Consider the following 17,226-nt stretch of genomic DNA (forward strand, 5'->3'; position numbering starts at 1 on the left):
TTTGATGGATGTGTTCATCCAAATAAACATATTTATTGATTTAATTTAAAAGCCCAAGAAACTTAAGAGAAGGAATATTATTTATTTGGATTCTTTTTAAAGCGCTCACACAGCCTGGGGGCATCGAGACGCTGTTACATGAGTTGTTTTTCTTAGTTACGTAGTTGATTGTCTTAGTTGCGTATTTATAACGCGCTTAAATACCCAGAGGTTTCTAAGCGCGGACTAGAGGATCGAACCTGTGTTGCGTTGTGTCGTCTTGCTTCCAAGACGAGCACGTTGCAGCTGAGCTATCCTCCCGGACACGGGATATGATGAACTGAATAATAGAGAATATGAACTGGTTGGCTATCCCATCCTCCATGTAGTTGCCTTGCAGAGCTCCTTGACAGAAGTGTTGGCGAACAAGCATCCCATCACAGCATTTCCACTGGTTGAGTGTAGCATCACTCGCTGTGGTAACGGCCAACCGGCTTTCTATTAACAACACTTGATAAGAGTTCACAGTTCATCAGGTTATGTTATTTAGTTTCTTGTAGAGCACACAAGCACCCAAAGGTATCTTGGTGCTAAATAAGAAAGGCTTTCTGAGAGGGATTGCACAGCCTAGATTCAAGCAGAATACAACGGATAAAGAAAAGGCCTCGGGGCTTTCCAAAATTAGGCATGATTCTCCATTAGCCGAATAGCTAGTGAAAGGGTGTTCCAAAGGGAGGAAGCCGCCACTGAAAAGGCTCTGCCACCTACCCAAGCCTTCTTGACACGTGGAACCACAAAAAGACCAAGGTTGGCCGATTGAAGAGCTTTGGCTGGCTTCTAAGGAACAATCTTTTTCTGGAGGTATAAAGCATCATGCCTAAAACAGAATCTGTGCATTAAGCAGAGAACGTTGAACTTGACCCTCTTTTTGACGGGAAACCAATGAAGTTGGTGTAATACAGCCAATGTGTGCAAACTTTGGTAATTCAGCCACTAAGCGACGAAATCTGGTGTGTGAGAAACCTTATAGGGTATGTGCGCAAATAGCCTATTCGTTTTTGAGAAATTGATTGAGATATCTCACCAAGAGCAGCAGAAGTGGGGAACAGTTGGTTTCTCCCTAACAACTGAATACGTATATTATAGTAAAGGTGGTTCCCCTCACCAACCACACTCAATACCTGGTATTCAGTTGTACATTAGTATAGTAGAGACATTACTCAACATCATGTTTGTCCCTGTGCAAAAGTTTTTATTCCAGGACTTATACTGCCTGCCAAAAATATAAGCTGCCCGCCTACACGTGTTTCAACCCACTTGGATGAAGCAATAATGAATTCTCAGCACCACCTTGTCCCTGCAGAATCTCACAACAGTCTCTTGCACGGAAAGGGCTTGACTCACTGACAACCTCTGTGTGGATGTGATGGCCAGGATGAAAGCTACCTTTCAAGAAAACGTCTTCAGACATGAGGAGTACATGGGTTCAAACAGAGGATCTATTGGCTTCAACAACACCAGGTTCAGTTCCCATCCTGAAGCCGGTCTGTGGACTGCCGGAAACAAGATTGCAGCCCTTTCAGGAACTCTTTAACCAAAGGACAGTGAACAAAGATCCATCTCCTGTTATCTCCCTAGATCTCTTAATAGCTGATCGATGGACACTTTTCAAAGAATGTTGCAGACCGCTACAAGCCAGGCCCAGCAGGTAAGGCAAGATTTTGTGAGTCAGGCAGAGAGCCGGGTGCAAGTCACCAAAACATCTAATATGCTTACAATGTTTACAATAAAATATATACGAAACAAGACCACTGCAAGTCCAGGTCTAAGGGGGTGCCCTGCATCCTTTCTTTTCTTCTTGAAAAAGGCTCCCTAGCCCAGGGTCTGTACACAAACAGGTTGGATTATATTTCGGATCATCGATGGCCAGGTGACCCCTTATGTTGAGGCGAACCCTACTATAAGGCGCTTTATTTAACTCCCTTAGGGGCATAGTAGGGGACCATCCATGCAGAGTATTCTGATTGCCCTGGCGCCCTTCCTCCTGATGACCGTCTCTCAACCTTTTCTTCATTTTATCTTGTCTCGTCTCTCTCCAGGCCTTGTCACCTGGTCTACTCTCTCTCCTTCCCATTTCTACCTTCCAGCTCCCTCTTCTCTACACTCTGTCACCTCTCCTGGCTCAACTTCCAGCCAGATCTTGCTCCTCCCCACAGTACCCTTGCCTCTACATTCCTACCTGCTCCTATCCTCTTACTCCTGTCTGTAACCTTGCTCTCACTTTCATCTCTTTCTCACTCCTGCTCTCCAACCTATCCTGCTCTCCGCCCAAATTCTCTTTAATCACTCGCTGACACACAAACAACCAAATTAGTACCACCATCTCAGTCCCAAAACCTTACCCTCAATCTTTCCAAATACACCAAACATCTCCAAGTTCTTCACCATCAGCTAAACCCTCTTCTCTGGTCTCTTCCTCTAACTCCTTCGACCTCACCCAAGTACCTCTCACTTCAGACTACCTGTGCTGATTTGTATAGTGTCTTTCTTCCTGCCTAGAAGGTTCTTTTGGGATCAGCTGCTTACCTAGGCCAACACCTTTTGTCTAGTCCCAACTCTTCCTGTTACCTTTCCTTTTTTCATGCAGGACTTCCTCTGGAAGTGTTCATAAGGGCCTCTCTCAAACGTTTCTTCGCTCTATCCTGTCGCCTCTACCTCCAGACCTTGTCACCTGGTCTACTCTCTCTCCTTCCCATTTCTACCTTCCAGCTTTCTTTTTCTCTGCTGCCTCCTTTTCAGCCTCCTTCTTTGCAATGCGTCCATGTGATTGGTTGTTCTCGGTTTCAGCAACAGGAAGTCACTGTTCAGGCAGGGATTGAGGAGTGTTCCAGGATCCGCCCCTTATGCAGGACAACTCCCTGCTTGTTGCAATTACACCGTTGCTGATCCCTTGAAGCATGCATAGCTAGTCTGTAGAAGGCGTTTGGTCTCCCATTTGGCTCCTGCATGGGAAAGCCTAGTCCATTTCCTTTTGGGTACCCAGACTACTCCTTTCTCCTCCAAGGCAGGTCTTGTGTTTGGGCCCAGGTGCATTGTGGTACTTGATATTTTTCCTTGCACAGTGCTACTTCCAGGGAACCCCCCCTCCCCCATGATTTGCAGTGTCTGGTGCATGCTGGTCGCTGTAGTTTCTCAGGAACCATCTGAAAGAGTAGAAAAAGAGACCAGGCTAGAACAGAGGCTGATGAGCATCGGGACAGAGAAAAAGGTATCAATCTACATGCGTGGCTCCATGCATACTGTAGAGCTCGGAAGAGAGGCTCCGTACAACTCCCCCACCACCTCTGGGGTAGGATTGGTTCTCGTATTGCACAGGTCACCTGCCCCATGTGGAGAAGGGTCTATGTGACAGGGTCAACCCATGACCCTAAAACTGGGGCATACACGCTGCAGAACCCTTTTGATTTCTTTGCATAAGTGTCCATTGTTGAGCGCAACCTAGCCTCAGCCAGAATGGCTGTGCAGTCCTGTCCCAATGCCAGATGACTGCACTGAGAAACTGTGCTGCCAGGTTGAGCTAGGCTGGGTCATAGTTGAACATGCTGCTCTTTTCCCTGGACCACAGGTAATGGTGGTGAGGTGATGGAATGTGGAGTTGCGGAGACAGGTGCAAGTACCAAGATTGCCTGGCCCACATCGGAACAATGAGGGGCATTGTGCATGGGGGGGACCCGAACTTGTTGACCACCCTCTGGATAAGATCAATTGGAAGAAAATCATACAAAAATGTCTGATATCATTTGATTGAAGGCACATCCGCCTGAGATTCCAGATGGCTGCACCTAGAGGCAAAGACTCTACATTTTTTTGTTTTCCACGTTGGTGAAGAGATTGACCACTGGGCACCACAGCACAGAAAAGTTGTTCCATGAGCTTTGTGTCCATCTCTCATTCTCAGCATTCTTTTAGATGCCTGCTGAGCAAGTCTGCAGTCATGTTTCATTTTTCCTGCCAGATGTACCCGACAGCCACGTCTGGTACATGAACCACCACTGCAATGAGGTCTGCGCCTACCGAGACAGCAGATGTGATCTGGCCCTCCCGATCTGGTTTTTGAATGTAGAACATTGCAGTTGTGTTGTCTGGATCCAGTGTTCTTTCGCAGAGATTACTGGGATGAAGGCTTTGAGTGGGAGTCAAATCGCTGTAAACTCCAGCACAGTGATGTGCAACAGAGATTCTTCTGGGGCCCTCTGACCTTGAAAAGGCCCCAGTTGCACTGAGAACCAAACAAAGAGGTGTCTGCCACTAGCAACAGCTGATGTACCTCTACTTGAAGTCGCAATTTTGACTACATGGGGATCTGGGTCTAGCACAGCCATGCTTCAAAACATCATCTACATGGAGAAAGTCATTCAAGTCTCTGTCTAGCTGACTCCACTGTAAGTCACACCGCTCTTGCAACTGGCTCATCTGCAACCTGAAGAATGAGATCAGCGTGACATGAACCCAAGCAGCCTCTTGTATACCTTGATAGGCACCTGTTTTTGTTGATTGAATACACCCTTAAATCTGATGGCCTGACCAGGCTCTTCCACAGTGTCGAAGAGAGCATGCAGGAACTTAATCTTGTGCATTGGATTGAATGTCGGCTTCTCGTCATTCATTGAGAATCCCAGTCAGTGCAGCAGGCCCACTGTGGTATGCATGGCTTCACTTGCACCCCGCTGGATGGCCGAGTAGACTATCCAAGCATCTAGTTATGGAGAAACATGGGCTTCAAATGTGTGCAGGTGAGCTGCCTCCCACACAAAACACTTGGAGCAGATCCTGGCTGCTGACCTGAGTCCAAATGGAAGAACTTCAAATTGAAAGTGCACCCCCCAGGAACTCAAACAGCAGGAATCTTCAGTGCATTCTATGGATTGGCAGATGGAAACACCTGCCCTCCAGATCCAAGGTACATAGGAGGTTACCTTTTCAAATCAGTGCGCGGAATTTCTGCAATGTTGTCACCATTTTGAACATCTTACTCATGATGTTTGTGTCCAAGGCGCGCAGATTCATGAAGGGCATGTGCTCTTTTTCTCCCTATCACACGAGGCAGTATCTGGAGCTGAAACCCCCCATGCCCTCCCTTGGACCACCATGATAGCATCCTTAAGCAGCACAGGCTACACTTTTCTCTATTCGTTTAGACCGTTATTCTCTGGGGACTCCTCTTCCCCTTGGTGGTATACAGGAGTCTTTTGTTTGAATTCCAAAGTATGACTCACGCAACCATTTCCAGGACTCATTTGTTGGATGTTATTGACTGCCAAGATGTCTAATGGCTTGTGATCCTCCCTTTTACTGGGGGATGCTGGAAGTATAAAATGGCCGGTGCAAAGTCAGATATGCTTGGGAGACTGGACTATTTTGCCCTGGTTTCTTCTGCGGGTCCTATGCGGCAAACAAAAGGAGTTCTGGCCTCTATGAGGTTGGTGGTGCTCAAACCTCAAAATGTATGTCTGATAGTAAGGCTAGTACAAGTGAAAAGATAACACTGATGACTGGCCATAACCTCTTGATGAGCCCTTTGATGCTAATGGGCATCTGGAAGACAGTATCCTCTTAGCTCTCCACATTCTAGTCTTTTACGATAAGAGTGCTTTGTCGCTGCCTTTCCAAATAGATGCAGTCAAAAGGTAGGTCCAGAATCTAGGTTTACACCTCTGCCGATGGGCACCAACCCGCTGTTCATACTTTGGATTAAGGTGTTATATAAATAACACACACATCATTATCATTATCATTACTTAGGAAGCTTGGGACTAACACATTCCAGGTGGCACTCATGATGTTGTGTGAGATCAGAACTCCCTCCTGGGCCAGATTTACCGCTTTCCGCTGCTTGTCCTGCAGCAGAAACTCAAAGAGAAAGTGTACCTTGCAACACAAGTTCCGCCCGCAGTGGGCAAGGATGACTGCAGTTTTGGATGCCTAGATGGCCAGGGACGCAGACTGTATGACCTTTCTTGGCGCAGCATCTATCTTGCAGTATTCCTTCTCAAGGGGCAACATGAAATAAGTCCATAGCATTGCTGACTTGTACCTGAAAGCGGTTGCCACAACAGTATCCGGCTGAGGTTGGTCCTTCAAGCACACTGGGGCCGGGCTTGGTGCCCTGTACTTCTTGTCTACCCAAATGCCAGTTGTTGGGGTTAACACACGTGCCTTGTAGACCTGCAGGACCAACCTCAAAACTTTCAGCAAGATGGGGATCAAAAGAGATGACCTGCACAGCCGGTTGACCTTGGCTATCAGCATAAATTCCTTGTCCTCCCCTCTAACTGAACATCCAGATTCAGGTGGTTAGCCAATTGAACCATCATGCACTGGAAGATCAGGTTCTCATCCGGCTGATATGAAGGTGGAGGCTCGTAGCTTGTAATTGGGTGTCTCATTGGTTGCTGTGGCCTCCTCTCAGGGTATCTGTCCTTCCTTCTCTGACCCCTCCTCTGTGACTAAATCAGAGTAGGGTTGAGTCTGAGCCGGAGGGAACCTACTCTGAATCAAACTGCTGAACAATCTCAAAGATCTTGTCCACCAAGCCAGAGGGCATGCCTTCTGCCAATGTCCTGCAGCTTCACTGGGCCTCTCGAGGCCAGTGCGCCTCTTTTGGGGGCTCGGGCAAGGACGATCAAGACCAGTGACAGTGACTCCTAGACATTGAGCATTGATGATGGGAACCAGAACGACAACAGGACCTTGATCTGGGCGTGAAACTGGACCTCTGGGAGTCCCTGGTCCATGATCGATGACAAGAGTCGCTCCGCCACGCCAGTGAGACTTAGCTACCAACTTCCTCAGTGGTGACCCCACTGTCGACTGCACTGTCAGCAGCCGCTCCTTCACTGACACCACCAGATCCTCCACAGCCAGTTTCATCTCTGTTGCTGGGCTCCCTGAAGAAAGTGGGGTAACAGTCACTTTTTTAAACCATGATTGGGGTCTGAACCTGACCTGGGAACAACCAACCCCTTTCTGGCAACAGTGACTACAGGCATTCACTTATCCTTTTCAGCCAGCCTCTTACCCCCCCCACCCCCGCACCCCCCACCAGAGGCCCAGTGCTTCTTTTTCTTCTTTCCAGAACAGTTTTCACTTTTGAGCATGAAGTCAGGCCAACAGTCCCTACTTTGGCCAGTACTGGTCCTGGAAATGAGCCCTTTCCACAGGTCACAGGACGCATTACCACGAGGAAGGGGACAATATATGCATGCAGTGCTCGTGTGGAGGCTCCAGCCTAACGTTCTTTCTGAGGCACTTGCAGCATTGTTTCAATACAGACATCCTCTCCTTTCCTTCTTGGCGAGCCATAAAGGCTTAGTCTTATAGCAGTTACCTCTACAACAGACCTCAGAGCCCTGGCACAGTCTGGAATTCAGAAACGTAGACTTTCCAGAAAGAAACTCAAATGGAGCAACTAACAACAAAACACAGAGGTTTCTTCTCTAAATGGGCGGGGGGGGGGGGGGGGGGTCTAATCTGTAGAATGTTGAGTTGCCGAAATGGCCTGGCTGTGTATGAGCACTTAAAGGAGCAGCAGTCTGGCTACAGCCGACAGGCTGCAAACTGGATGAATTTTATTTGAATGGGACTTCCAGGGGTTCACAGCCCCACAGTTTGAGATATTCTTAAGTGTGTGCATCTCTAAAAGACCCAAAACGGGAGATTCATCAGGACCAAGAGGTGATTAACTATGTGTTTTGGCTATATAAAGTGCTACATTAACTCCATCACACTCGGCAATATACACCGTTTGCACTAGGCTCCTTTGCACACTACTTACCATAAGCTGCTTTAGATCAGCTCGTTCTGCTGGATTTTTCACCAAACTGAAAAGATAAAAAGAAAAACATGTTACAGGCATCAATGTATCAGGTTTGCAAAGGTAGCGGGCGCCCCTCTCTCGATAGAACAAGGCTTGATAACCTGTTCAGTGGTTATTAACCACTTGAGAGTTCGCAGCCACTGCTTTTTCTCACTGTGCCTTTCACAGATGGGAAATATCCATTTGCATATCAGTCTTTGTCCTGCCCAGGGGCAGTCCAGCACCGAAATGCAATGGCAATTCCAACCTGAACGAGAGTACCACCAGCAACCCCATACACGTGTTTCACCCTTGTTGGGGATCATCAGTGAGGTGAAGCTGATGCCTCTCTAAGCACAGTGAGAGGGAGACCACGTCTGGTTGCCCCCAGGAGACCTAGGGTTACCAATCCCAGGTTCCTTGAAATTTAGTTTTACAAAGGTAGCGGGCGCCCCTCTCTCGACAGAACAAGGCCTGATAACCTGTTCAGTGGTTATTAACCACTTGAGAGTTCGCAGCCACTGCTTTTTCTCACTGTGCCTTTCACAGATGGGAAATATCCATTTGCATATCAGTCTTTGTCCTGCCCAGGGGCAGTCCAGCACAGAAATGCAATGGCAATTCCAACCTGAACGAGAGTACATCAATGTATCGGACTCGTTTTTCGGGATTGAAGGAGGCACGCTAATCTACATTAACTTAACAGGCAAGATCCTCATCCACATCAATGGGTGAGATCCCGTCGTAAATGGGCATTACTGGGAAAGGATCTTGCAAGGTCAAGAAGGGCGAGTTGAGGGGAATTACTGTGCCTGAACTTGGCCCTTGTGTGGATCCATGGAGAGAATGTAAGGGCATTAGCTCATTAAATAAATGGAGTTCTAATGGGCATTGCTGTGGATGACGGCACTTTTGTGAGAATAATGGAGAGCTCTAATAGCATCAGTGTGCCCGATAGGACCTTCATGAGGTAATTACGGGTGCTCTAAAAGGCATTAATGTATCTAACTGGATAACTATCTAATCAATGTGGGAGCTCAAAGGAATGTTACTACATTCGATGTGAACTGTGTAGGGTTAATAGGGGCATATCAAACATCCCAACGTGCTTGATCTAACAGGGATTAAACTGTGTACACATATTGCACTGGAAACTTACCAACTGTTCACAAAGTCTTGGAATTCAGGACCAAAAACTCCACTGGGCAATTTTGGAGGAGGCTGAAAATAGCAACACACACGATTAGCACCATTCATGTGAGAGGAATGTAAACAATGTGCACCATTGAAAGCATCATCCATGACCTATGCAATAATTCCCATTGAGTTCAGTTCCAATGCAAATAAGGTCTATGCAGGTAGGACAGGCGTAACAATAAGGAGGGATTGGGAAATTTGAGGGGGATGCATGCTCAAAGAAGTGGACATCCTAAAATGAAAGAAAAAAGAAATCTTGTGAAAACATGGACTAGGAAAGTCACTATTCAGCTTGCACATGTGTCCGATCCCAGAAGGTGTCTTTAAAGATGGCGAATGCAAGAGAAGAGGACATATGTGTCCCTTGCCTCGCATGGGTCTTTATGGATGTTGAGTAAATGGGTGCAATGCGCAGACCCAGGAGTTACTGTTCTTTTCAAAGAGTTTATGGCAGATGCTATTTATTTTAATGGCAGTTTGGGAATCAAAACGTATTTGTTGTGATCTCCAGTCTCTTTCGCAAGAGTCATATGGGCTGTGATGGGACCTATGACGTATATTGTTTGTTAAGTTAGTACAACACACTCTGGTCCTTAATTTACTACAGTGCCTACCCCAGGCCTTTATTTAAACTGTGGCTGACTTGAGACTTGATCCTAAACCTCAGAGATACATTTCATGGTTGGTTAAGGGAGGGCATGAATAATACCTACAAGCTTGTACACATGTATATTTACAAATAATCGGTGCTTTAAAGAGAATCTGACATTCAAATGTAATAAGTGTTTACAAGACTGGATGCCCTGGATAATTAAGGTGTTGTATGACCTCATTATAATCCAAAAATCGTCTAGATGAGCAGGCTTTGAATAACACACAGTGAGCTCCAGAGTATATCAATGCTCTACTGAAGAGAATTAAAGAGTCAACTCTTCAGACAAGGATTTCACATTACCTATAGTCAAATCAGATTATTGAATAAAAGAGAACACCTGGGCCAGAACCGCTATTGTAGAGTACTCCATTTTCCAGGAATGCTAGTAATAGTGAATAAAGCAATGACTCTGAGGCATCTACTAATTCATTTTCAAAACCTGATAGGCCAAATATACTTTTGAAAAATACTTGACGGCTTACAATTTATCAAAGAGGCGATGATGGGGAATAAGGGCACTAGAGGTGCGGATCATCAAGAAACTTTCAAAAGCAAAGAAGGCATCCAGATGCCAATTGTACTAACAACAATACGAAAATAAAAAAAACCCAGCTGCAGTTTCAACACCACCCACTTCATGAATGAAGGTTAAACATAACTTTTTACCAAAGGGTTTTTTTTTTTGTATCCCCAGCGGCCCTACCCAACTGGTTCAAGCTGATACTTGGCACACTAAAGGTGCTCTGCAAAATACGACTGAATATTTATTTAGATGGCAATCCCAATACACTCTGTCTAAAAAGTACTTCAGAATTCCACAAACCATCTTGATTTATTTTCAATTTCAGAAGCAATTACTTCTGAGAACGTGACTATTAAAATGATATCCAGTTGGAGAGCTACTACATGGGAAATAAATGTAACTTGACAACAGAGAACCATGATGTCCGAGTGCCAACAAATTATCTTACAATGAAATAAAACTATACAATTGGTGGCACTGTAGTGTTCAGTATACAGGAGTATGAAGTCTGCCAACCACTTGAAAAGTTGATTTTCATCCTTGTAGTAAACTCAAAAACCTTTATTGGCACCTCGTTTGGAAACAGACTACAGAAAGGCTGGTTTAACGCCAACAAACAAAATTTCCTTTTTGTTTTCAATGTATTATTTATTATTTTGAAATGGTATATGAGCATTTATTAAACAGTCAATTTTGTACATAGAATTACAAAGCAAATAGCATAAATCAACCATCATATTTATAGCAGAAAAGAGTCAATGTCAAAACAGAAGAAGAAAAAATAAAATTAAAATACAAATAAATGTCACACTACTCACAGGTGTCGATAGGGGGCCAAAATGTATTACCCCGAAGGACACAAATGTAAATAACTAAGCATAAATGTTGTTAAACACATCCCAAATCTTTTCATATCTATGAAGTTGATCCTTGTTATGGAAAGCTACTTTCGCTCTCCTAGAGAGAAGCGACAAACTCAACAGCCAGTCATCCGCACAAGGGGCACCACCACTCCTCCAGAATTTCAGAATCTGCTTCTGCGCAACCAAAAGTGCCATGAACGCTGAATAATTTTTACCATTGGGCAATATAGTATCAGAGGGAAATAAGCCTAGTACATCAATAAGTGGGCTTCGGGGAAGGGACAGACCCAAAACCAAATCCATTCTCTGGAAAACACCATCCCAAAACAGAATTTTTCTACACAGCCAAAACATATGGAGGGTTCCAGCAAACATCATCGCAACACAATTTACATGACCTCATTTTCCAAGGTGACCAATATAAGTAATGATTAATCCGCTGCATTCGCAAAACATAGCTCCAAAACAACCTTATACTTAGCCTGCCCGCCCATATGCAATTCCACTCAATATCCATCAATAAACAACCCAAATCTGTATCCCAATTACTCCAACCACATAACGATGCCAGTGCACATCCTGGTGGCGTTAGAAGTTTGTACTTATTGGCTCACCAGGAACCCTAAAGAAGCTCCATGTAAAGTACAGATCGTTCTCCATTGATAACACCTCCATCCCTGTCTCACAGGCGGTAAAAACCTTGGGAGTCTACTTCTACTCTAACCTTTCAATGGTCAGGCAGGTTAACGCCATAGAATCTGCTGCGGCCTACCATTCTAAACTGCTCACTGCTGCTAGACCAATCCTGACAAGACGGAACTACCTCACCATTGCAAGAGCAATAATCGGGTCTCGACTGGACTACTGCAACGCACTCCTGGCAGGCACCTATGCAAAAAACATCAGGAAACTACAGACTGCCCAGAATAATGCACTTAGGGCGGCTACCAGCATATCCAAAATGGACAACATTTCAGCAACCAGGAAACTGTCCACTGGCTCCCGATAAAGGAGCGCATCATTTTCAAAACCCTCGCCCTCACCCACAAATGTCTCCACAACACTGCACCCTGTTACCTTTAAGAGCGTATGACCAAACCCTCCACAGACAGACCTACAAGAACCGCTTACACAAATCGTTTCATAATTCCTAAGACCCCCCCAGGACCCACGCAGGAGCTTCCAGCTTCCCAGTCATTGCAGAAACCAACTGGAATTCCCTCCCACGTCACTTGCGAAGCATTGACTCGCATGCAGCCTTTGGGAAAGCTGTCAAAACACTACTGTTTGTATAAACTGGACTCAACTAGCTTTGTGCCTTGCACACTGTAAGCTACCTATCCCATTCTCTGTAACCAGCTATGCTAACTGTATTATTTATGAAAACACAATCTTCTATGTACGTGCATCACTGCACCATGTTAGGCTTTCGCTCTCTGTAACCATGAGCAAAGCCTCCAACCTGTAACTAAGACGCCTTCCTGCAACAACGCCTCGATGCCCTCGGGCTGTAGTGCGCTTTACAAATGAAAAAATAACAATAAATAATCTCCCCTGCCTTTGGTTTATACTTAAAACGCGAGAACTCAAAATCAAACATATTCTGACCGTCATGAACCTGTCAGATTCTCCACGTGCCCGCTTTCTGCCATGAAATCCATGACAAAGCACATTTATACTGTTGCACAGCTGGGTTCCTCAACAGACTAGAGTCCAAACAGAGCAAATACTTTTCACCACAAATCTCATTACATCTCTCTCTCAATGTTAATCCAACCTGCACAGTCAATTTGGTCTGGCATAACCCAGCAGTGTAGAGTACGTAATGCAAATGAAGAATGAGAACGCCTTACATCAGGATAACCAAAGCCACCTAGATGTACCGGCTTCCGAAGAACATTTCTCAGGATTCCTGCATGGCCACCCTCGCACCACAAAAACCTATTTAGCGACTTATTAATAAGCAAAATAAATGTATTTGGGAGCGGCAGAGAAAGCATACTGAATGTATACAGTAATTTCGGAAGCAGAGACATTTTCACCACACTAATGCTTCCCCGGAGAACTTCAAATTCTCCCACCTACTGCAAAAAATGTCTATCTCAACAAGTTTTTGATTAATATTATCAACAAGGAGAGATTCAACACCCCTGTCAACATGAATACCCAAATACTTAAAACCTGAATCAGCCCACACCTCAAAATCCACATTAAACAGCCCTCTATGACACGAATGGGAAATCTGAAAAACTCAAGATACATTCCTCTTATAATTAGAAATGCTCCGCTCCCGTACCTCTGCAGTGATAACAAAAGCACCAGGTATGAACGCTCTGGGTTAGAAATCAGCACCAAAAGATCATCTTCATAAAAAAGGACCTTCAATACCTGGATGATTACTCAGCACAACTGCGAGAGGCTCAATGAACAAGTCCAATAACAAGTGCAGCCCTGACGCGTGCCTTTCTGGATTTTGAAAAGATCGGAAATATGGCCATTTACACTCAAGGCTGCTCTTGCTCCACCACACAGAGCTTCAAAACGTGCAAGATCTGATGTAGAAAAGGCCAACTCACCCTGTCGAAAGCTTTTTCTGCATCTATACTAACAGCTGCATAGGCATCAGTAGAGTTTCTCTTGAGGCATATGACATCAAGCAAGTCACACAAATTATCGTCGCTATTCCTGCCACATACAAACCCTGTCTGATTTTTGTGAATTCTTTTAGCAAGTAAACCATTCAGTCTCATTGCAAACACGTTCGCCAAAACCTTGACGTCAACATTTAAAAGCAAGATGAGTTGATAGTTCCCACATAAAGAATGATTCTTCCCTGGTTTAGAAATAACTGATTAATGGTGTCAGCATAGATACTGCGACCACCTCAGTATGCACAATTTCCATATATAACAATACAAGGAAAGGAGGCATGCCCTGACTAAATGTTTTTTTAAATTCCATCGGTAACCCTCAGGCCCAGGGCACTTACCACAAGCCGAAGTCCTAATTGCTATTTCCATTTCTTGGGCTGTAATTTCTGCATCAAGAACTAACTTATCTTGTTTTCCTAGACTCGGCATACATATGGCGCAAAGACAAGATCTTTAATTTCCTCCCCAGACACAAGCCTGTCTTCTTCATATCGAGATGCATAATACTGCCTGAACTCTTCACAAATATCTTCATTCTTCCTCAAAACTGCGCCTCCAATTTCGACAACAAAGAGCACTTGTCTGTTGCCTCCCTCTGCTTTAAACTCGCTAGTAATGCTCCCAACCTCTCACCTCGCTCCTAGAATGGTACCTCAAATAAAACAAATATGTCTCTGCTTTTAGGCAAAGTTCACAGTCTAAGACATCTTTAGCATTTGACATAGCCAGGATAGTCTCATCACTGGGTCTGTCACAATATTGCTCCGTAGCTGTCCTATACACTTCCTCTAATCTGGCCATATCTTTCTCCCTTTCTCCCTTCTTGTATGAAGCATAACTAATAAATGTGTCTCTTATAGTTGCTTTCAAAGCATCCCAAATTATTGACAACCTGTCAACCGAATCCAGATTTTCTTCCAGGAATATTGAGATTTCCTGTCCAATTTGGCGGACAAATTCTCAATCATTTAGTAACTATGTGTTAATTTGCCAATTTTTCACAAAACACCTGCAGATCCATCCAAAGCTAACTCAATTGGGGCATGGTCAGATATCACAACTTCACGAATACCAACACTACAAATATCACCACATAAGCTCCTACTAATCAGAAAAAGGTCAATACACGAAGATGTCCCATGAGGGGTCGAGTGGAAAGTGTAACATTTACTCTCACAGTTAAAATCACGCCAAATATTGTGCAAGTCCCACTTGTCTAACAATCTTAAGTGTCCTTTCCTGACGTTGGCCTCAGCGTATGAGCGTGTCTGATTAGATGTATCCATTTTCAAGTCGAACGTGGTATTAAAATAACCCCCACCATCATTTCCGTACTATCTAACTTATCCAGGATTTCATCTAGTTTATCAACAAAGGCAGCTGATCTACTTTGGGTGTGTAAATATTCAAAAGCGTTAGATACACATTTTCCACATGTAATTTAAGCGCAACAAACCTCCCATCAGGATCAACACACACACACTATCAATTGTATATCTCAGGTAATTTCTAAACAGGACAGAAACACCACGTGAATTACTGGCAGTAGCTTGAAAATTCTTTTACATACAAACTATTCAGGATGTAACCCACTTGATCCCCCGTTAAGAGTCTCTTGGAGAAGCACTATGCTTGGCCCCTTTTTAGTCATATATGTCAGTATCGCCCTCCTCTTAACCGGGTTGTTTACACCTTTAACATTCCAGCTCATGAAACCCAAACATGCGGCCATTATTTCCAACACATCCAAATATTTTTATGGTTAAAATTGCACCGCCACCCACCATCATTTGATTGAGCACACATATAATGGCATAAATACACATAATGCACAGGGCGCAGCAGACAAATAAGTAGTTTGAAACCCCCCCCCCCACAAGAAGAAGAAAAAAGGGGGAAAGAAGAGAAAAGGCCCAAGTTAGGAAAAACTTGGGAGGGGGGGTACAGAGAATAACATACAAGTCAAACTATCTACAATTCAATACAATTAATTCAGTTTAATCTCATATAACTTGGCCTACCCTCTGCGAAACTAGAACCAGCTAAACAAGGAAAGCAGTGAGGCAGCAACACCCACCCATCATTAAAATGTAAATGACAGATGAGTCTAACACTGGAAACAACAGTAAAAACGACTAAACCTACAGTTCCTAAGGGCACTCGAGTCAAAGGCGCTGGGGTACAAACCTCAATTTGAACATGTAAATAAGCAGATCTATACGGGTAACAACAGAGTTGCACTCACTTACAGACAGACAGACCGTAACCCAAACAGTCGCACACTCTCATTTAACACCCATATACACATTCATGAATGCATACTCAACGTCATATGCATGCATATATTTCTATACATACACATACAAGTACATACACACCTGCATACATACCTACACATCACCCATAAATAAACATCACATCCGAATACAACCCAATATTTTGCCAGTAGACCTAATGAAGCCTTGGTGGATGAACACACCATATCATATAAAATGTATTCGAGAGCACACGTGCATGGACCCCATATATTCAGATGTTCACAGCAATCAAGCACCAAGTGAGCAATACAGTATATTCTCAGACATGCAGACGATCATCATTCTTGAATTTGCGTTTCTATGGACACCACACATTTTCCAAGATAATGTCTCACACATAATAAATAAAAATGTGTCTGTACAGCAGCAAACACCATTTTCGCAGGTTGGACTTATCAAAGAGCTGCAAAACTGAAGCTTTGGCATTGTGCCCTTTCCTCATTGCTCACATCCTGGCTGGTGGTGATAAATGTCCAATGTCCCGCTAGTTCGGGTGATTCTGTGGTGAAGGGCCGTGTCGTATGAGGCATGGGTCACCAGCCGTAAAGTTAATGCAGGCACATCGAGTCAAACCCAGCCAAACAATCCTCTGCCCTCCGTTATGGTTTATTTGGTGCCAGCATTTATTCTCCTGGACAGATCATCCATGATAGATCTTCTAGCGACTTCATTCTAAATACATCAATTGGCGGGTTGTGTCCAGAAGCGGCAAAGGGTGATGGCAGACATCTATTAATAATGAAACGCGAGTGACAGATACTTGTACCCCATGTGACATTAGCCATCTGGTTTCATGAATGGCATCTATTTGGATCAGTAAAGTGGGCTATTTACCCGAAGTCAGTCCCTGAACGCAAGTTGTCCACACCATATTTCAATTGCGTTCTGCTCTACGCTACACATTTAACTCGTCCACGATATATAGACTAGTCCAGGTACAATATAAGGGGAAAGTGATCCTTCAACTCAAGTCTCCGCAAACATGTATCTCCCAAGAGGGACCGTCAGAACAAACTCTGCTTACCCAAAAACAATGTGCCGATGCAGAACTTAAAGATTCTTCCGTGATAGGATATTGCAGGACAGATTTCCAATGTCTGCATAATTTCCTACAGCAATCTAACTCGAGGGCGGCCTCTCATGTGCGCAAAACATCTCGCTATGCACACAAATGAGAAATGGAAG

General features: G+C 44.4%; 1 protein-coding gene across 1 annotated transcript in view; it reads right to left on the bottom strand.

The window, feature by feature from the left end:
* The window catches only part of MAP2K1 (mitogen-activated protein kinase kinase 1), a 369,367-nt gene that overhangs the window by 57,336 nt on the left and 294,805 nt on the right, over nt 1-17,226 (bottom strand). Inside the window, exons 9-10 of the mRNA XM_069625019.1 lie at nt 8,994-9,055; nt 7,814-7,859 (exon numbers count right to left, since the gene is read on the bottom strand). Coding sequence (XP_069481120.1) covers nt 7,814-7,859; nt 8,994-9,055 — 108 coding nt within the window. The remainder of the gene's footprint in view (nt 1-7,813; nt 7,860-8,993; nt 9,056-17,226) is intronic.

This window comes from Ambystoma mexicanum, chromosome 11 (assembly GCF_040938575.1).
Source record: "Ambystoma mexicanum isolate Mex_15411 chromosome 11, UKY_AmexF1_1, whole genome shotgun sequence".
NCBI classification, from domain to species: domain Eukaryota; kingdom Metazoa; phylum Chordata; class Amphibia; order Caudata; family Ambystomatidae; genus Ambystoma; species Ambystoma mexicanum.